The following is a 20,437-nucleotide window of genomic DNA, read 5'->3' as shown; positions in this document are numbered from 1 at the left end:
CCACAGCGCCACTTCCAACTTTCTGGTAATTAATTGGAGATGAGTCTCACAGATGTTTCTGCTCAGGCTGGCTTTGAACCATGATCCTCAGATCTCAGTCTCCTGAATAGCTAGGATTACAGGCATGAGCAACCAGATTCTGACTTCCTCTTCTCCCTTCTCTCTTCTTCCGCTACCACCTCCTTCCCCCCCCTCTTCTTCCTCTTCCTTCTTTCTTCTTTGCCAGTCAAAGGCCTTGGGGACTGTCCCTGAGCTTCTTGAGCTTCTTTGGCTCAAGGCTAGCCTTCTACCACTTGAGCCATAGCACCACTTTCGGCCTTTTCTGCTTGTGTGGTACTGAGGAATCGAACCCAGGGCCTCATGCATGCGAGGCAAACACTCTACCACTGAGCCACCTTCCCAGCCCACCCCTTCTCTTCTTTGCATGTGCCAGTTTTGAGCCATAATTCGTATGCACTCAGCACCTGCTAACGCCCGGAATGATTTCCTGCAGCATTCCTCTCTACCTCAGGCTCCAAACCCACCGTCCTGTGCGACCCGTGCACACCAGGATTCCTCTCTGCCCACGACTGGAGGGGGTCGGTCTGATGACAGAGGTGGAACCTTTAAGAAACTCCAACCCCCCAAGATCAGGGCATGGATCTGCTTCCTCCTCGCGCGCTCTCAGCTTTTGGACCCCCCCTCGCAGTACTGAGTCACCTGCCTCCTCCTCCTCCTCCTCCTTCCCTTCCTCCCTGGGACACTCCCCGGGAGTCCAGAGAAACGGCAGATCTCCACCCTGGAGGCTCAGCATCTCTTCCGAGCTCTTCCCCGCCCCTCCCTCCAGGTCTCCCAGCAACCGTCGCCTAGCAACGGCGCTGCGTGCGCGCGGGCGGGGCGTCTCGCGTCTCCGCTACTGCGCAGCCGCGCAGCGCGAGTCCTCCCCCCCCCCCCCACCTCCACCCCGGACCCTGCGGCGGCCCCTCCTCCCCCGAGGCGCGCGGACGCGCGCGGGCCGCGACCTAGCTGCCATGGCGGCGGCGGCGACGACGACGACGACGAGCCCAGGCCCGAGGCCCGAGGCCTTGACTGCGGGTGTGGCCTGGGCGTCTCCGGAGCCCCGCGCAGCTGGCGTGGCCTCGGGCCTCGGCGACGCCGCCGCCGCCGCCGCTGAGGGCGACGCGCCGGTGCGGCCCCTGTGCAAACCGCGGGGCATCTGCTCCCGCGCCTACTTCCTGGTGCTCATGGTGTTCGTGCACCTGTACCTGGGCAACGTGCTGGCGCTCTTGCTGTTCGTGCACTACAGTAACGGCGACGAGACCACCGACCCGGGACCCCAGCCTCGTGCCCGGGAAGACCCTCCCCCGGCCCCCGCTCTGAGCCCCCTCCCTCGGCTGGAGGGCATCAAGGTGAGGACCCCCCCCAGCACCCCTATTGCTCTCCAAGGCCCAACCCGAGGGGAAGGTCGCTCACCCCTGTCCCTCCTCCTGCCCTCCCCATCCCTATTCTTACCCCTCCACCCCTTCTGCACCTGACTGACTGGGGGGAGGGGGGTCAGCCCCATGCGCGCGCATCTGCAGCCAGATGTTGCTACCACCCAGTGCCACCTGGCACCCCAGCTCTACCCACCCGCTGTGTGCCTTTCCTTGTAGGTGGGGTACGAACGCAAAGTCCAGCTGGTCACAGACAAAGATCACTTCATCCGAACCCTCAGTCTGAAGCCGCTGCTGTTTGGTAAGTCTGTAGTACCGTCCTGAGACGGTGGGTGGGTGGGTGGGTGGGTGAGTGGGTGACAGCAGTGCAGGGTGGTTCCTGTTTGGCAGCGTGCTTTCTGTTTTGAAAATGAACCCTCCCTCCCTCCCTTTTATCTATCCAGAGGGATTGTCCAAGTGAAGTAGGGCTTCCTGTATCTTAATGGGGTGAAGGGATGACCTTTTTACTCCTCTCCCCAAACCCCCACCGCCCCCTCAATACATCCTGGCAGCAGATTCCTCCATTACAAAGCTAGGCAATGTGACCCTGAGAACATATATATATATATATATATATATATATATATATATATATATATATATATATGTATATATACATATATATACAACTATCTATAGATATCTATATAGATATCTGTCTGTCTGTCTGTCTATCTATCTATTTTTCTGTCTCTTGTGGGGCTTGAACTCAGCCTGGGCACTGTCCCTGAGCTTTTCTGCTCAAGGTTAGTGCTCAACCACTTTGAGCCACAGCTCCACGTCCAGTTCTTTGGTGGTGGTTCCTAGAAGATGAGTCTTTCCTGCTGAAGCTGGCTTTCAACCCTAATCCTCAGATCTCAGCCTCCTGAGTAGCTGGGATTATAGGTGTGAGCCACCAGCACCCTGCTAAACTTGATTTCTTTTTTTAAATTGTCTTCAAACATTTTCTACCCCTACTAGTCCTGTTACCTAGAAGGAGGAGAGGGCTGGAGACTGATAACCAGCTGCCAACTGGTCTCAGGGCCTCTGGGGAAATCATACTTCCAAAGTAGACTTTGGGATCTGATGACAAATGGGAGTGTGCCCCCAAGCCTACCAGAGAGCTTGACCATTTGCTCCCAGCACTCCACCATTCCACAGATTCTTTCTATTATCTATGGCTGGCAGAATTTGTTCAGGGTGACCTCATTTAGAACCATATCATAGTTTCTGTTTTCTGAGATTTTTATTACATAATAGGCTTCATGTGATTATTTCATTTGGGTGTAGGTACGTGTGTGCACACAGACACACACATGCGTGTACACCAATACTGGTGCTTGAACTCAGGGCTTGGGCACTGTCCCTGAGCTTTTTTAAAATTTTTATTTTTGCCGGCGCTGGTGGCTCATGCCTGTAATCCTAGCTACTCAGGAGGCTGAGATCTGAGGATCGCGGTTCAAAGCCAGCCCGGGCAGGAGAGACCGTGAGACTCCTATCTCCAATAAACCACCAGAAAACCGGAAGTGGCGCTGTAGCTCAAGTGGTAGAGCGCTCGCCTTGAGCTGAAGAGCTGAGGGACAGCGCCCAGGCCCAGAGTTCAAGCCCCACGACCGACAAAAAAAAAAAAAAAAAATTTATTTTTTTCTTCAAGGCTGACAGTCTACCACTTGAGCCATAGTTGTACTTCCAGCTTTTGGTGTTCATTGGAGATAAGAGACTCATGGAGGGGCTGGGAAGGTGGCTCAGTGGTAGAGCACTTGCCTTGCATGCTCGAGGCCCTGGGTAAGATTCCTCAGCACCACATAAGTAAAAAGCCAGAAGTGGCGCTGTGACTCAAGTGGTAGAGCGCTAGCCTTGAGCTGAAGAGCTGAGGGACAGCGCCCAGGCCCAGAGTTCAGGCCCCACGACCGGACCCAAAAAAAAAAAAAAAAAAAAAAAGAGACTCATGGACTTTTCTGCCTGGGCTGGCTTCAAAGTAGGATCTTCAGATCTTAGCCGTCTGGGTAGCTAGGATGACAGGCATGAACCCCCAGCACCATGCTATTTCCATTCGTTCCTAACACACCCCTGTAATGTGAATGCAACTCGCATTTTCTCTCGGGCCAATGGGTAAAGTGAGGCAGCAGTGGTTAGTTCAGTGATGAAATGGATTCAAACCCAATCAGGGGACCAGGACATGTGGCTTAGTGGTAGAGTGCTTGCCTAGCAGGCATGAAGCCCTGGGTTCCATTCCTCAGTACCACATACACAGAAAAAGCCAGCAGTAGTGCTGTGGCTCAAGTGGTAGAGTGCCAGCCTTGAGCAAAAGAAGCTCAGGGACAGTGCCCAGGCCCTGAGTTCAAGACCCAGGACTGGCAAAAACAAAAACTCATCAGGGGCTGTGGTGTGTGGCTTAGTGGTAGAGTACTTGCCTAGCATGCATGAAGCCCTAGGTTCAATTCCTCAGTACTCTTGCTGCTGATTAACTATAAAACCTATGTCAAGTACTGTTTTAGGTACTTGGAACACACCCTTGTTCACTACAGCCTAAACACTGACAAAGGAAGGGAAAGGCAACATGATAAACAAATAATTAACTCTCTGTGGTGTAGCCATGTTAGGAAGTGAGACAATTAATTGTAGACAAGGCAGAATTTTACCTGAGGGGGTGGTGATAAAACTCTTAATAGGTAAGTGAGGTGAGCCTTCCTGAGGAAAATATTTTTTTTTTTTTTTTTTTGTCGGTCGTGGGGCTTGAACTCTGGGCCTGGGCGCTGTCCCTCAGCTCTTCAGCTCAAGGCGAGCGCTCTACCACTTGAGCTACAGCGCCACTTCCGGTTTTCTGGTGGTTTATTGGAGATAGGAGTCTCACGGTCTCTCCTGCCCGGGCTGGCTTTGAACCGCGATCCTCAGATCTCAGCCTCCTGAGTAGCTAGGATTACAGGTGCTGGTGCATGGAGCTGGGAATGTGGCTTAGTGGTAGAGTGTTTGCCTACTATGCATGAAGCCCTGGGTTCGATTCCTCAGTACCACATAAACAGAAAAGGCCAGAAGTGGTGCTGTGGCTCAAGTGGTTCACGTCCCAGAACTGGCAAAAATAAATAAATAAATAAATAGATAACTAACTAAATAAATAAATAAATGTGGTAGAGTGCTAACCTTGAGCAAAAGAGTTCAGGGACAGCACCCAGGCCCTGAGTTCTGTTAGGTTTTTAAAAAGAGGTAACCGAGTTAGAACAGCACCAGCACGCACGTGGTATTCAGATAAGGGGTAGGTTTATTTAGTAGACCTGCTTGGACCAGGCAAGGGTGGCACTCCACGTGGCTGGGAAAGGCCTGGGAATGAGAGAGAGCTGGGAAGAGAGGAAAGAGAGAGAAAAGAGCAGAGAGAGGGGTAAGAACAGTAGCACTCACGTGGTATTCAGGTAAGGGGTAGATCTGCTGGGACCAGGCAAGGTTGGCACTCCACGTGGCTGGGAAAGAGAGAGAGCAAGAGAGCAAGAAAAGAGCAGCAAGAGCTAGAAACGAACAGAGAGAAAAAAGAGAGGAGAGAGAGAAAAAGAGAGAGAGGTCTGGGCCTGGGCTAGCCCTTATCTAGGGTATGGGCGGGGAAAGGTGTGGCCAGGTAAGGGGAAGTGGGATCAGGTGGGAGAAAGGTGTGGCCACATCAGGTTAGGATGTGACCTCAGCAGATGCGGACGTGACCTCTTCCAGGTATCCCAGTTGCCTAGGTAACGCAGGTACTGGGTGGAGACTTCGCTGCGAGGAGGGTGGAGTCTGCTCGCCATCCAGGAGCGGACCTTACATTCCAGCCTTTTAATAATCATGAAATAGGGCGAGGATTCTCTCTGGCTACTTCCTGCTGACAAGGGGCGTCGACAATAGGGGTAAAAGGCTGGAATTTGGTCTCCTCCCAGAGAAGGCAGTGAACAGCAGCTGTCCCTTGGTTGCTTGAGTCCTTAGATGAAATCTGGAGAAGTCTCATGAGCATTGAGGGGCTGGAAAAAAAAATACTAGAGAGCAAATAAATGGCAAGAGGAAGGACTTGGGGCTGAAAATGTTGGTAGAAATGTCCCTAGTTACTTCTGACATCTGGCAACTAGGTAGAGAATTCAGGTGACAAAGGCAAGAATATAAATCCCTGTTTAGTTAATAGGTAGACAGGTATAGACATTGGATGGGCAGGCTTCTTACTTCTACTGACCTCCCGGCTCAGGTTAATTTTGAAAGGGCAGGCACAAAGTAGCTGATGTGACATCATCTCCTCTTACTCCTTTCCACGTTCCCTTGTTCCCCAGACTGGCTGAGTCTAGGTGCTCGTTGCTGGGATGGCTTGTCCCAGTTGGTATTCAAGATTTGAACTCAAGGCCTGGGCACTGTTCCTGAGCGCTTCCGCTCAAGGCTAGCACTGAACCACTTTGAGTTATAGTACCACTAGTATTTAAGGAGGTTTGAACTCAAGGCCTGGGCACTGTCCCTGAGCACTTCTGCTCAAGGCTACCACTCTACCACACTGAGTTATAGTACCACTTGCAGAGTTTAGCTGGGAGACGGAGTCTTAGGGATTTTTTAGCCCGAGCTGGCTTTGAACTGAAATCTTTGCCACAAAAGCCCTTTATTATTTTCAATTAAAGCAACAAGGAGATCAAGTAGAATAAGTAGAGCTTACCTGGTTCTTATCAAGAATTGCCAACAAATATTCTGAAATGACAAAACTCATTAGATGTGATGAAAATTTTAGCATAGATATGCCCAGTATTTTAGAACCATGTAGTCAGTAGTAGAATACACAACACAAAACAAAAAAGGCAAAACTCAAAACCTAAAATTTTGACAACATTTAGACATCTTTGCTAACAAAGCACATCAGATGGTTGGGCCTCAGTTACTAGGGCCTGTGAAAACAGCAACTTGTTAGCAAGGCACCTTAGAATAGATGGAGTAGTAAACTTAGTGGAAGGTTAAGGGTCAGATGGGGCCAAACCCTTAACCCACCACGTGGCCAAGATGGCGGATTCAAGATGGCGAATTTCTGAAAGAATGCAAAGAAAGCCTGAATAGATTAAGCCTACATTGGCTAGCCTTTGAGAGGGAACCTAGAGGGGGGTCCCTGGGACCCAGCCTGCGTCACACTCTTCAAGGCACAAGCCAAAAAGTTGTAGAAAAAAAGGGTAGAAAGTTGCCCATGAATGGCAGAGAGAGAGCAAAAAGCCTGAAATTAAACTTCTGACCATTTACCATTGCAGTAGCAAAAACTGTGCTTCTGAGAATGGCATAAAAATGAGGCTCTCTGGCTTTCCAGGGAGCGCGGGAGACATTTCAAAGGGGTTTCACGGCTCAGGCGTGATTCGTAGCACCCCATTAAATGAGTAGGAGAGTCAGTCTGGTGAGTGAAGGAGAGCTGACCAGGCAGAAGCGGCGTCCCGACTTCCCCCAGAGCCCTCTAGAGAGAAATGGCCAAGCCCCCAAAGCCAAGCGTCCTCGGCTTCAGAGGTGACCGCCTTTCAGCTAAAGGCCGTAGGAGCTCTCGGGCGTAGCGCCACGTCTGGACAGAGACTGAGTAACAGAGAGCCGTAGAGTAGTTTCACTCACCAGAGTAGAGAAGTGTGGACGTGGATGTGAAGGCAGCAATGGTATCGATGCGTTGATTCCACCGCAGACAGACTGGTTCGCAAAAGGCCGTCAGAACTGCGGGTATTCCTCAGAGCAAAAAGGGAAGAACAAAAAAAAGAAAAAAGAAAAACGAGGGAAAAAAAAAAAACAGAGAAATCCCAGCTATCCTGACTTTAAGCCTTTATCCGAGTCACGGCACCATTTATGTTAGGTTTTTAAAAAGAGGTAACCGAGTTAGAACAGCACCAGCACGCACGTGGTATTCAGATAAGGGGTAGGTTTATTTAGTAGACCTGCTTGGACCAGGCAAGGGTGGCACTCCACGTGGCTGGGAAAGGCCTGGGAATGAGAGAGAGCTGGGAAGAGAGGAAAGAGAGAGAAAAGAGCAGAGAGAGGGGTAAGAACAGTAGCACTCACGTGGTATTCAGGTAAGGGGTAGATCTGCTGGGACCAGGCAAGGTTGGCACTCCACGTGGCTGGGAAAGAGAGAGAGCAAGAGAGCAAGAAAAGAGCAGCAAGAGCTAGAAACGAACAGAGAGAAAAAAGAGAGGAGAGAGAGAAAAAGAGAGAGAGGTCTGGGCCTGGGCTAGCCCTTATCTAGGGTATGGGCGGGGAAAGGTGTGGCCAGGTAAGGGGAAGTGGGATCAGGTGGGAGAAAGGTGTGGCCACATCAGGTTAGGATGTGACCTCAGCAGATGCGGACGTGACCTCTTCCAGGTATCCCAGTTGCCTAGGTAACGCAGGTACTGGGTGGAGACTTCGCTGCGAGGAGGGTGGAGTCTGCTCGCCATCCAGGAGCGGACCTTACAAGTTCAAGCCCCAAGACAGACCAAAAATAAATAAGGAGGGAGGAGGCAGAATGTAACTTCTTCCTGCTCTGCCCTAGAGTTCTTGACTCCAAACCTGTCAGACCCCAGATGCTACATCTCAAGGAGGGGAAGAAAGCCCCAGATGTGAGCTATAGGAAGGGATAGTAGGCTTTTCCTGGGCTTATTTGTGTCTCTGTCTCTAAAGGTCAGTTGCTTTTTCAGGTTGCTTTCATTGGTGCTGGTGGTGTGTCTATAGAGTTATGTCTCCTGATCATCGTTGGGTCAATGGGTGGTCTGGGTGCTGTCTGTCTTCCTGTCTATAACCACCATTACCCCTTCTAACTTGGTACTCTCTCCAAAGGCAGCTGGGGCCCCTCCGCTGAGCCAGCACAAGTTTGAATCCATTTTCCTTAACTATTTAAGGTAAATGAGTCATTGCTACTGGTACCCAAATAGGATTTTGAGAGCTAATTTGTGTGTGTGTGTGTGTCTGTGTTGGATTTCTAGGCTTTGAACTATGGTCCTTGTGCTTGCTAAGCAGGTCCTCTACCTCTTGAGCCATGCCCCCACCCCTTTTTTGCTTTAGTAATTTTTCAGGTAGGGTCTTCTGGTTTTTTAACCAATACCTTGATGAATGTACACTGCTATGCCCAGCTTATGAGTATGGGGGGAGGTCTCACTATTTATTTATTGCCTGGCCTGGCCTTAATCCCCCTGATCTCCAGCTCCACAGTAGCTGGGATTACACTCATGAGTCACCCTGCCTAGCCCAAAGGTATTCTTTTACAGTTTAAGAAAAACAAACACCCAGCTGTATCAGATCTCTGGGCCCACAACAAACACAGGAGGCTCAGTGTAGAGAAAGTTCTAATGTATATATCAGTGCAACTTTGAGCAAATGAATGTCGTTTCCTGCATGGTCTGCGTCACACACACACACACACACACACACACACACACACACACACACACACCACCCCCCACCCCACCACCACCCCCCCCCCGTAGCTGCTTACCACCACCACCCCCCCCCCCTTGGGTAGCTGCTTGTCAGAGCCATCGACTCAGTAAAGGACAAGCAGGTATGTATGGGTCTGTCTGAAGCTCAACCAGCTAAACCCTGCCCAACCATTGTTTGAAGCTGTTTGTTTACCCTGAGACTCAATTTAGGGTATTGGAGCATATGAGCAGTTGCAAGACAATGGCTAGGCTGTCATCACGGACTTGTAAAAGACATAAAGCAATAGTCTTTCCTGCCCTGTACACATAGCTGCCAGATAGTCTAACCTGCCTTGTTACCCCCGCCCCCCTGCTTACTCAGGAAGAGCTCTGAAGTACAGGACATATTCTGCCCTAGTTGAATCTTGGGCCATTTTGGCTTGTGATCTTGCACCTCTCATCCTAGCTACTCAGGAGGCTGAGATCTGAGGAGCGATATTGAAAGCCTGCCAGGGTAAGAAAGTTCAAGAAAGACTCTTTTTTTTGTTGTTGTTGTTTTTTTAATAGTCCAGCAGTCTTTTATTTTTTTACATCTCTTAGACCATGAATTTATAGGGAATCGGTTCCAGTAGCTCAGGCTCCTTTCCATTGGTTCTCACACAATGTGCTTCTCTGGGTGGAGCAGGCTGGAGCTTCAGTTGAACCCAGGTTCCTTTCTCTCTGGCTTCCTTCTTTTTCTGGTCATTTTCCTGCATTCGTTTCAGGAAGCTATCTCGGCTCTTAACAGTGTTTAATACACTCACTACGCACATTAATCCTCTTGGCAAGGATCTTGCCCTTAACTTGATTGTTCACAGCAGTGCCAAAAGCATGCATGCTGGGTAACATTAGAGACCCTTCCAGTTTTGCCATGGTAACATTGGTGGGGCATTCCTTTTTGAACAGTACCCATTCCCTTGATGTCTACAATATCGCCCTTCTTGTAGATTCTCATGTATGTGGCCAAAGGAACAACTCCATGTTTCCTGAAGGGCCTAGAGAACATGTATCAAGTACCTCTCCTCTTTCCCTTTGTGTTCATTATTTTGGCAAATTACTGGAAGATGGTGGTTCTGGCCAAAAGGCTTAAGAGAGACTCTTATCTCCAGTGAACCGCCAGAAAACCAGAAGTGGTACTATGGCTCAAAGTGGTAGAGTGCTAGCCTTGAGACAGTGCCCAAGCCCTGACTTCAACTCCCACAACCAACAAGAAAAAAAAGAAAAGAAAGGAAGAGGGGCTGGGAATGTGGCTTAGTGGTAGAGTGCTTGCTTAGCATGCATGAAGCCCTGGGTTTGATTCCTCAGTACCATACACAGACACACATACAGACACAGACAGACAGACAGACAGACAGACAGACAGACAGACAGACACACACACACACAGAGGAAGTGGTGCTGTGGCACAAGTGGTAGAGTGCTAGCCTTGAGTAAAAGAAGCTCAGGGACAATGCCCAGGCCCTGAGTTCAAGCCCCAGAACTGGCCAAAAGAAAAAAGAAAAAGACAGAGGAGGGGGGAGAGGGAAGGAGGGAGGAATGGAAGGAAGGGAAGAAAGAAAAGCCCCAGCCCCTGTAGTTCTAGTTCTTGGCACTGGTGATGGGGTCACTTGTATTCAGCCAACTGTGGATTTCCATGGCCCTGGTACCAGGTACCAGCTGTATTGGATCAGGTGGCTTTGGGTATACAGGAGAATGTACATACAGGGGACAAACAACTGCAGTCCAGAATGGATACCAATTCTGTGTGGGTGCTGTGATCTGGCTTTTAACATGTCTCTCGTGTGTGTGTGTGTGTGTGTGTGTGTGTGTGTGTGTGTGTGTGTGTGTGTGTGTGTGTGTGTGTGTGTGTGTGTGTGTGTGTGTGTGTGTGTGTGTGTGTGTGTGTGTGTGTGTGTGTGTGCGCGCACATGCCTGCACCAGTGCTGAGAGTTTAAACTCCAGACCTTGTACTCTTGTTTGTCTTTTTTTTGCTCAAGGATGGTGCTCTACCACTTGAGCCACAGCTTTACTTCTAGTTTTTTGCTGCTTCATTGGCGATAAGAGTCTCATGGAGGCTAGGAATGTGGCTTAGTGGTAGAGTACTTGCCTACCATGCATGAAGCATTGGGTTTGATTCCTCAGGACTGCATAAATAGAAAAAGCCAGAAGGGGAAATGTGGCTGAAGTAATAGGGTGCTAGCCTTGAGCACAGAGAGGCTCAGGGACAATGCCCAGGCCCTGAGTTTAAGCCCCAGGACTTGTAAAACAAAGAAACAAAAAACAAAGAGTCTCATGGACTTTCCTGCCCAGGCTGGCTTCAAACTATGATCCTCAGATCTCAGCCTCTTGAGTAGCTAGCTAGATATGATCCACTGGTACCCAACTGGAATTTTTTTCTTTTTGGTCGGTCATGGGGCTTGAACTCTGGGCTTGGGCATTGTCCCTGGGCTCTTCAGCTCAAGGTGAGGTGGTAGACCACCTGAGCCACGGCGCCACTTCCAGTTTTCTGGAGATAAGAATCTCATGGAGGGTTGGGAAGGTGGCTCAGTGGTAGAGTGCTTGCCTTGCATGCATGAAGCCCTGGGTTCAATTCCTCAGCCCCACATAAGCAGAGAAAGCCGGAAGTGGCGCTGTGGCTCAAGTGGTAGAGTGCTAGCCTTGAGCTGAAGAGCTCTCAGGCCCAGAGTTCAGGCCTCAAAACCAGAAAAAAAAAAAAGTCTCATGGACTTTGCTGCCCAGGCTGGCTTTGAACCGTGATCCTCAGATCTCAGCCTCCTGAGTAGCTAGGATGACAGGCATGAGCCACCAGTGCCCGGCTGTTTCACCTTAATGGTTTGAAAGGAGTAGGGTGGTGGTGAAGACTTATAACAGATGTGCCAAGATTCACATGGTTGACCAGGCGTAGCCATAAGAGGCCATGCAATTGGCCTGTATAGCTTCACACAGGTGCTGCCATATGGGGTGGATGATGGGGGGGAGGTTCAGTGGTGGGGGGAGGATGGAAATGACTCTTTTCTGTGCTCTTAGCATTGCCTTGTGGCTTGGAATGCTTGGCGGTTGCTAGGCAATGACACTTTGGTCACCTAGCAACAGCCCTGCCACTAGCTTGGGCCGCCACATCTCATATTTAAGCCCTTCTTCTTCCCTCATCTCTCCTCTCTTCTCCCCAATCACACAGGTTTCTTCCTAGCTTTCCAGTGCACATCACCCTCCATCTGGCTGCCTTCACCCCCCATCTCAAAGGGAGGGCCCTCTGGGGCCTGAAAAGCTTCCAGGACATTTCAGTCTCTGTCCAGGCTGGCACAGGAGTACAGTCCTGAGGCTTGAACTCAGGACCTTGGCACTGTCCCTGACCTTCTTTTGCTCAAGGCTAGTGCTCTACTCGTAGACCCACAGCAGCACGTCTGGCTTTTTCTGTGTCTATGCTACTAAGGAATGGAACCCAGGGCTTCATGCATGCTAGGCAAGCACTCTACCACTAAGCCACACCTCCAGCCCTGGTCCTTGAGTTCAGAAAGAGCTCATTACTGCTACAGATAGTCACCCAGATGCTCTGGGATGGGCTGGCTCTGCCCAGGCACTGAGGGACTGCTGTTGACAGGGTAGGTTCGGCTGAGGGAGGGCCGTGAGCCTTGTGGCTCAGCTCTGGGAGAAAAGGCCACTAGATGGGCCTTAGTTCTATCTCTTGACATCTCTTGAGCAGCTAGAGTTTCCACACCTGGCTGTAAAGATGGCTCTGGTCCCCAGCCTGAACTGGGGACTGAACAGACCAAGGGCCCATACCCACATGCTCACTATTGGTGGGTCCCCTGACTTTGGTATCTCTGTCCCATGGGCACCTGCATCCTTCTGCCAGGAATACTAATAAAATTACTCTTCAGCCAGGCACCAGAGCTCATGCCTATAATCCCAACTACTCAGGAGGCTGAGATCTTAGGATCCAGGCTTGAGGCCAGCAGAGGCAGGAAAGATCCATCCTCCCTCCCTCCCTCCCCCTTCCTCCCTTACCCCCCCCTTCCTTTCTTTCTTTCTTTCTTTCTTTCTTTCTTTCTTTCTTTCTTTCTTTCTTTCTTTCTTTCTTTCTTTCTTTCTTCCTTCCTTCTTTCCTTTCCTTTCCTTTCCTTTTCTTTTCTTTTCTTTTCTTTTCTTTTCTTTTCTTTTCTTTTCTTTTCTTTCTTGGTCATGGGGCTTGAACTGAGGGCCTAGGCTGCTGTCCCGGAGCTCTTTTGCTCAAGGCTAACACACTACCACTCTGAGTGCACCCCTTCCAGATGGTTCACTGGAGATAAGAGTCTCACAGACTTTCCTGCCCAGGCTGGCTTTGAATCGTGATCCTCAGCTCTCAGCCTCCTGAGTAGCTAGGATGGATGATAGGCATGAGCCACCAGCACTGGCTTAGCACACTCCCTTCATTACCTGTTTCTTCTGCCCTGGGTTTCACAAGGTAAGGTCCAGGGTTTTCTAGGAAAGGAGGTCTAACAGGTACCCATTGGAAGCTACTTAAACTGACTGGGCTTTTGTTTTTGTTTTTGCTTTCTGCCAGCCCTAGGGCTTGAAGTCAGGGCCTGAGCACTATTGTCCCTGAACTTTTTTGCTCAAGGCTAGCACCCTATGGCTTAAGCCACAGCTCCACTTTCAGTTTTTTGGTGCTTAATTGGAGATAAGAGTCTGGAGCCAGTGGCTCAAGCCTGACATCCTAGCTACTCAGGAGGCTGAGATCTGAGGATCATGGTTCAGAGCCAGCCTGGGCAGGAAAGTCTATGAGACTCTTATCTTCATCTAACCACCAGAAAACCGGAAGTGGCGCTATGGCTCAAGTGGTAGAGCATTCCCCTTGAGCTGAAGAGCTGAGGGACAGCACCCAGGCCCAGGGGTCAAGCCCCCCCACTCCCCCTCCACCAACAACAAAAAAGAGTCTCACAGATTTTCCTGCCATGGTCCTCAGATCTCTGCTCCCTGTGTAGCTAGGATGACAGGTATGAGCCACTGGTACCTGGCTTGCTGACTGAGCTTTTGATCAGCACATGGGGGTCTGGGCGGGGAGGTGTAGAGGGCATTGAAGAGATGGCACCTAATACCTAATAAACTGGAAAAAACAAAACTGGGTCTGTGTTTGCTTTTCCTTTTCTGGCTTGCTTTTTTAATGTTATATACAAATACCGAAAGGTGACATTTGATACTGCTATCTCACATGCCCGCTGGGTAAGTTTGAGGGTTGGAGGTACAGGCCCTTTGTCTCATTTTTAGTGTCAAAATATCTGGGACCATGTCACCTAGCTCCGGCAGCTGGGTCTGGTCACGTGCTTCAGTTCTGGGTACAACAGCCTGGGTGGCCCTGGGCAAATTACCAAACTTGCTTGTGTTGGTGGATCCTCATGGATTGCCAAGGGGAGTGGAGATGCCTTTGGTCAGAATCTCTGCCATCCCAGAATGATCTGCTGTGATCAGGTTTTTTGTTTTGTTTTTGTCGGTCGTGGGGCCTGAACTCTGGGCCAGGGCGCTGTCTCTCATCTCTTCAGCTCAAGGCTAGTGCTCTATCACTTTAGCCACAGTGCCACTTCTGGCTTTTTCTGCTTATGTGGTACTAAGGAATTGAACCCAGGGCCTCATGCATGCAAGGCAAGCACTCTACCACTGAGCCACCTTGCCAGCCCTGCTCCTGATTAATTCATTGGCTCAGCAAGAGCAGCTTTAAAGCACTTCTTAACATTTGTATGAGAACATAGCCACAGTGAGATGATCAGCACCCAGTTATTCAGGAACATGGAGGCCAAGGCCCTTGAACTGGCCTACAGCTTTTGGTTCTTGTGCTTTGGTCTTGCCTGTAGTGGGGCTTGAACTCAGCCTTTTTCTTGCTCTCACTCAGCTTTGTCCCTCATGGCTGGAATTCTACCACTTGAATCATACCTCTCCCACCCTTCTTTTTTTTTTTTTCTTCTTCTTTTTGTCAGTCTTGGGGCTTGAACTCAGGGCCCGGGCACTGTCCCTGAGCTTCTTTTTGCTCAAGTCACAACACCAGTTCTGGCTTTTTCTGTGTATGTGGTACTGAGGAATCGAACCCAGGGCTTCATGCATACTGGGCAAGCACTCTACCATTAAGCCACAGTCCCAGCTCCCACCCTTCATTTTAATTTGAATCATGCTAAAAGGCAAAAAAAAAAAAAAAAACCAAAAAAGCTAGCAAGGGTCACCTACCATCTCTCTATTATAAACTTATATGCACATTAAAAAGAGGCAAGCCCGTCCTTTGGCTTTCAGTCCTGCTCCAAGCAGACTGAACTTGTTCCAGGAACTTTCTGAACAATGTAGATTGTCATCCGTACTTCTACACACTGGCCAACACTTGCAGGACAACTCAAGCAAGTCAGACTGCAGGGCAGAGCAAATGTGTTCTGGAAAGCCCTCCACACATATGGCGGCTCTCACATCCCAAAAGTCCTGCAGGGATCCAGGAGAAAGATGCAGTATGGACAGTGCTCTGATTCCATCCTCTGCCTCACCCACTCCTTCTTCCGCAGAAATCCCTGGCTTCTTGAGCGATGAGGAGTGTCGCCTCATCATCCACCTGGCCCAGATGAAGGGCTTACAGCGCAGCCAGATCCTACCCACTGAAGAGTATGAGGAAGCAATGAGCACTCTGCAGGTCAGCCAGCTGGACCTCTTCCGGTTGTTGGACCAGAACCACGATGGTCACCTGCAACTCCGAGAGGTTGGGATCTTGGGCCCTCAGTAGGCACTGGGAGAGGGAGTACCTAGCTTTACCTCCCCATTGGTCACGTCACTCAGTCAAGTTCACACCGCAGTCAGATGCCATTCTAGATCTATTTGCACAGGTTCAGGGTCATCCTGTTTTATTTTGGTTGGTTGGTGCCTATCCTGGGACTTGGACTCAGGGCCAGGGCACTGTCTCTGAGCTGCTTTTCTTCAAAGCTAGCGCTCTACCACTTGAGCCACAGAGCCACTTCCAGTTTTCTGAGTAGTTTACTGGAGATAAGAGTTTCCTGCCCGGGCTGGCTGTGAACTGTGATCCTCAGATCTCAGCTTCCTAAGTAGCTAGGATTACAGGGTGAACCACCGATACCCAGCTTGAGCTTGGTCTTTGTGGAGGTCCTTATGGCCATGTCCTGGACAGGCCTCCCATTAGTGCCTATTTTTTCTGGGATAGCCAGGCCCTGGCCTGTCCCCCAATCCTCACCTGAAGTACATGGTCTATCCACTCTCCCTTGAGCCAGAAACATTCCAACAGGACTGGGACTGTGGATCGCCCTCAGGCCTCTTGTCCACCCTCTTTCTGGCCTTCACAGATAACCTCTGTTGAACCTCCTATCAGCCTAAGGGGCCTTGGGCTCTGGCCTGTGTCCCCACCTATGTCCCATCACTGAACCCTTGGCTCTCCAGCAAGAACTCAGCCATCTGTGCTCCGAGGCCTCCACCCCTGGGCTCATCCCACTGAGGGACCGACCCTCTTGTGCTTTAGGTTCTGGCTCAGACTCGTCTGGGAAACGGATGGTGGATGACTCCGGAGAGCATTCAGGAGATGTACTCAGCAATCAAGGCTGATCCTGATGGTGATGGTGAGCTCGCGCCCCTTCACACCTCTGACCCTGGGAGCCACGCCTCCTATCTATTCCCCTCTGGGAAGCTTAAGCCCTTACCTGAACAGTAGAGAACCTCACGCGCCCCTTTCCATAGTGGCCAGATACAGGAGGTGAAGGGGTGTTTTTTGCCCTGCACCTTCAGGACGTAGGCAGTCAGCCAGCCCCTACCCAGGCTCCTTGGTGACAATCTAGGGGGGCAATTCCCGGAGACCTTTTGCCCTCCTCTGACAGAGGTGAATGAAGCTAGATGGAAGAATTTGGCTTGTGGCCTGTGGTTAGGGGGCTGTCATACTGCCACCAAAACAGAGCTGCTGCAGCTTTTGAATGCTCAGTAGCTCAGGAAGCTAGGTAGATGGTGACTCAGCCTGAAGAACATAGAACAAACTTCCCGGCTCTCTCCTAGAACCCTCAAAGGGTGGATCCCTTGCTTTGTTATAGGACCGGAGCATGAGTACTTCCTTGCTGGGGGTGGGGGGGCTCTAGGTAGGATTTATTTGCTAGGGTGGGTGGCAACCCATCAGGAAGGACTGGCTAAGTGAGTTCCACTCATGAAGAGTCCCTCTAGGATCTAGCCCAACTTTCACTCTATACAGTGTGGAAGGTCCTGGAAGGAGAGCCAGCACTCACTGCTCTGTCTTTCCCACTCTCTACAGCTTAGGGGCGTGGCCACCACACTCCTAGAGCCTAGGGCCCTGGCCAGGTAGCTCCGCCTCCTTTTGGAGCCCCTTTTCGCACTTGCTCAGTAGGGGTTTGGGTTTCTTCCTTCTGGGGACCAAGTCAAGGCTTAAACAGAAAACAAACTTCTCTGGGTCTTCCCTTAGGGCCCGATGTGACAGAAACCAGGTTCATCTGACCCAAGAGTCCAGGTGGGGACAAGTGCACATGGCCCCCCAGTGCCTGAGGCCAGGGGCTGCTGCTGCCTTTGGGGTAGGTAGGGAGGTACTGCCTGCCACTATGGTTTCCCTCCTTGGGCCTGACGGGCACTGATGACGCATGCTCTGTCCAGGAATGCTGAGTCTGCAGGAGTTTTCCAGTGTGGACCTTCGAGACTTCCACAAATACATGAGGAACCATAAAGCCGAGTCGAGTGAGCTGGTGCGAAACAGCCACCACACGTGGCTGTACCAGGGTGAGGGCGCCCACCACGTCATGCGCTCCATCCGCCAGAGGTGAGCACCCGGAGCTCTCTTCCCTGGGGCAGGGCCTTCTGCAGAAGTCCTTTTAGTTACACATTCTAAAAAAAATTGAAGCCAGGTGCCAGTGCCTGGAATTCCAGCCACTCAGGAGATCTGAGCTCTGAGGATCTGAGCTGAGGTGTGAGGGTCATGGTTTAAAGCCAATCCAGGTAGGAAAGGCCATGAGACTCTTAGCTCCAGTGAACCACCGAAAAGCCAGAAATAATAGAGCTGTGGCTCCAAGTGGTAGAGTATACCAGCCTTGAGCGAAAAAGCTAAAGGACAGACCCCAGGCTCTAAGTTGAAGCCCCAGAATGGAAATACACAAAAATCACCCTGAGGGCTGGGCAGGTGGCTCAGTGGTAGAGCGCTCGCCTAGCATGCATGAAGCCCTGGGTTTGATTCCTCAGTACCACATCCACAGAAAAAGCCAGAAGTGGCGCTGTGGCTCAAGTGGTAGAAGGCTAGCTCTGAGCAAAAAGAAGCCTAGGGACAGTGTCTAGGCCTTGAGTCCAAGCCCCAGGACTGGCAAAAAAAAAAAAAAATCACCTTGAGAGGAAGGCCTCACCTCTCCCTCCTCCTCCTCCTCCCAGTTTAGTGGAAATCTCAGTTTATCCAATGCAGTGCCTCCCCCTATGCTTGGCATTCATGAGGAAGCCCTTCTTCCCTGGGAGACTGAATGTCCACTGCTCACCAGGGTGCTGCGCCTCACTCGCTTATCACCAGAGATCGTGGAGCTCAGTGAGCCACTGCAGGTTGTGCGATACGGTGAGGGAGGCCACTACCATGCCCATGTGGACAGCGGGCCTGTGTACCCAGAGACCATCTGCTCCCATACCAAGCTGGTAGCCAATGAGTCTGTACCCTTCGAGACCTCCTGTCGGCAAGTACTTCCCACCAGGGGGCGGGCTTCCATTGCCAGGCTAGCAGGCGGGGCATAATCATTGGACCACTGTTAGTCAATGAGGTCCCTAATTCTCCCTCAAATCTCTGCTGAGTGACTGCTAGCCATTCTGTCTCAAGGCAGTGTAGACGGAGATAATTGCACTGAAATGAGGCCTCCAGCTGGGCCGTCAGATCTTTTGCCACCCTTCCCCCAAGATTTGATCTTGACTCCATTGCCAGAATTCTCAGAATTTCTCTCCGAAAGTTAAGCATCTCCTTTGCATCTAGCTGTTTCAGCTCAGCCCCCTTCTTGTTCCCCAGGAGATCTTTTGCATAATCTTGCTGATTGTCCAAGCCTACCTCTCCCAGCCTGGGCTTTGGTCAGTAATTTAGCTCAGTATGATCATAAGACAAAAATCAAGCCATCAAATAAACAAACAAAATCCACACACACACACACACACACACACACACACACACACACACACACACACACACACACACACACACACACACACAAAGAGACAGGATTAGTGGGAAGGAGGGTTTAGGGGAACACTGGACGGTAGTCTACCCCATTGTCAGTCATCTTAACCCTTTGGTCCCTGGAAACCTGGGCATTTTATGTTGCTTACAAGTAAGCCCCTGGAAACAGCCAACAGTTGGGGACCTGCTCAGCAGATCCCCTGTCTTACAGCTACATGACCGTGCTGTTTTATTTGAATAACGTCACCGGTGGGGGCGAGACTGTCTTCCCAGTAGCAGACAACAGAACCTACGATGAAATGGTAAGGGCCAACTCTTCCTCTTGTGGGCTGGCAGGGCCCTGGGCGAGTGTAGGGTGTCCACCTCTTCCACACCTGGGAGGAGGACCCAAGTGGTCCCCTGGGCCGGTCTAGCTGTTTTCCCTCAGGCCGCCTTGGCCACACGATGAGAAGGGAGGCTTTCAAACACTCCATCCACTTTCCCGCAGAGTCTAATTCAGGATAACGTTGATCTCCGGGACACTCGGAGGCACTGTGACAAGGGGAATCTGCGTGTCAAGCCCCGGCAGGGAACGGCAGTCTTCTGGTACAACTACCTGCCTGATGGGCAAGGTGAGGGCCATGGCCAGGCCAACAGGTTTCCCTTACCCGTCCCCCCCTGCCATTTTGGAGGGCTGTTTCTCAACGCCCTCCCAGATGGGCTTCTTGACCTTGGTGCCTTTCCAAACAACATCCTTTTAGTGATTTCAGTAAGCTACCCCAGCACCTGTGCAACCTCTTGGGTTAGCTTGGCCCTTGCCACTCTGATGCCTTCATGTTCCTGCTTTGGGGGGGCATACCTATCTCTCACCAGCCAAGGCTGGTTTCACAGGGCCAGTGATGCTGATCATGTTAGTGAACCAAATGATGGGCCCTCAAGGAAGCCTTAGGCTTGGACATGGGCTCCCCAAGACATGAATAGGTCACTGTTGGGCCTGCCTCCACTTTGTCCCATCCCCCCTGAGCTCACGCATGCCCACATCCAGCCTGCTAGGGGGTCCCTTCTCAACCTTGTCCCTTGTCCCCACCGCCCTCCTTTAGGTTGGGTGGGTGACGTGGACGACTACTCGTTGCACGGGGGCTGCCTGGTAACACGAGGCACCAAGTGGATCGCCAACAACTGGATCAACGTGGATCCCAGCCGGGCGCGGCAAGCCCTGTTCCAGCAAGAGATGGCGCGCCTGGCCCGCGAAGGGGGCGGCGACTCCCAGCCAGAGTGGGCCCTGGACCGGGCCTACCGCGATGCACGCGTGGAGCTTTAAGGGGAGGGGGGCGACGAGGAAGCCCGCTGTACCCCACCCCCTGCGACGTCCCACCCCGCCCCGCCGCCGCCGCGGGCACCCCCTAGATTCCCTGGTATTTATGGCGTCCAGACCCCACCCCCACGCTACCCGGGCAAATAAAAACCACCAGGCTGGGCGACCGGTCACCGGGCAGACAATACCGCGGCGCCGGCGGGGAGCG

At 51.3% G+C, this 20,437-nt stretch overlaps 1 protein-coding gene and 1 pseudogene across 2 annotated transcripts; one reads left to right on the top strand and one right to left on the bottom strand.

Annotated features, from left to right (window-relative positions):
• Window positions 1-995: 995 nt before the first annotated feature.
• Window positions 996-20,400, top strand: LOC138818478 (transmembrane prolyl 4-hydroxylase). The gene is made up of 9 exons (XM_070009380.1): window positions 996-1,388; window positions 1,632-1,713; window positions 15,310-15,500; window positions 16,269-16,365; window positions 17,396-17,558; window positions 18,262-18,447; window positions 19,147-19,237; window positions 19,423-19,546; window positions 20,015-20,400. Exons 1-9 carry the CDS (start codon window positions 1,011-1,013, stop codon window positions 20,233-20,235), a joined length of 1,533 nt encoding a protein of 510 aa, XP_069865481.1. The 5' UTR covers window positions 996-1,010; the 3' UTR covers window positions 20,236-20,400.
• On the bottom strand, window positions 9,370-9,854 carry LOC138818483 (large ribosomal subunit protein eL21-like; annotated as a pseudogene). Its single transcript, XR_011369150.1, has one exon. The product of XR_011369150.1 is annotated as a large ribosomal subunit protein eL21-like (transcript).
• Window positions 20,401-20,437: the final 37 nt, after the last annotated feature.

Source organism: Dipodomys merriami, unplaced genomic scaffold (genome assembly GCF_024711535.1).
Source record: "Dipodomys merriami isolate MVZ:Mamm:240054 unplaced genomic scaffold, mDipMer1.0.p SCAF_767, whole genome shotgun sequence".
NCBI classification, from domain to species: domain Eukaryota; kingdom Metazoa; phylum Chordata; class Mammalia; order Rodentia; family Heteromyidae; genus Dipodomys; species Dipodomys merriami.
The sequence above is the reverse complement of the archived record's forward strand: the minus strand, read 5'-3'. Positions and strand labels throughout refer to the sequence as shown.

Bases quoted from the DNA above. Each gene is read 5' to 3' on its own strand.
- LOC138818478 (XM_070009380.1), top strand. From the start codon at position 1,011: ATGGCGGCGGCGGCGACGACGACGACGACGAGCCCAGGCCCGAGGCCC. The intron at 16,366-17,395 runs GTGAGCTCGCGC...TGCTCTGTCCAG, and splicing joins GGCTGATCCTGATGGTGATG to GAATGCTGAGTCTGCAGGAG. The intron at 19,238-19,422 runs GTAAGGGCCAAC...ACTTTCCCGCAG, and splicing joins ACAGAACCTACGATGAAATG to AGTCTAATTCAGGATAACGT.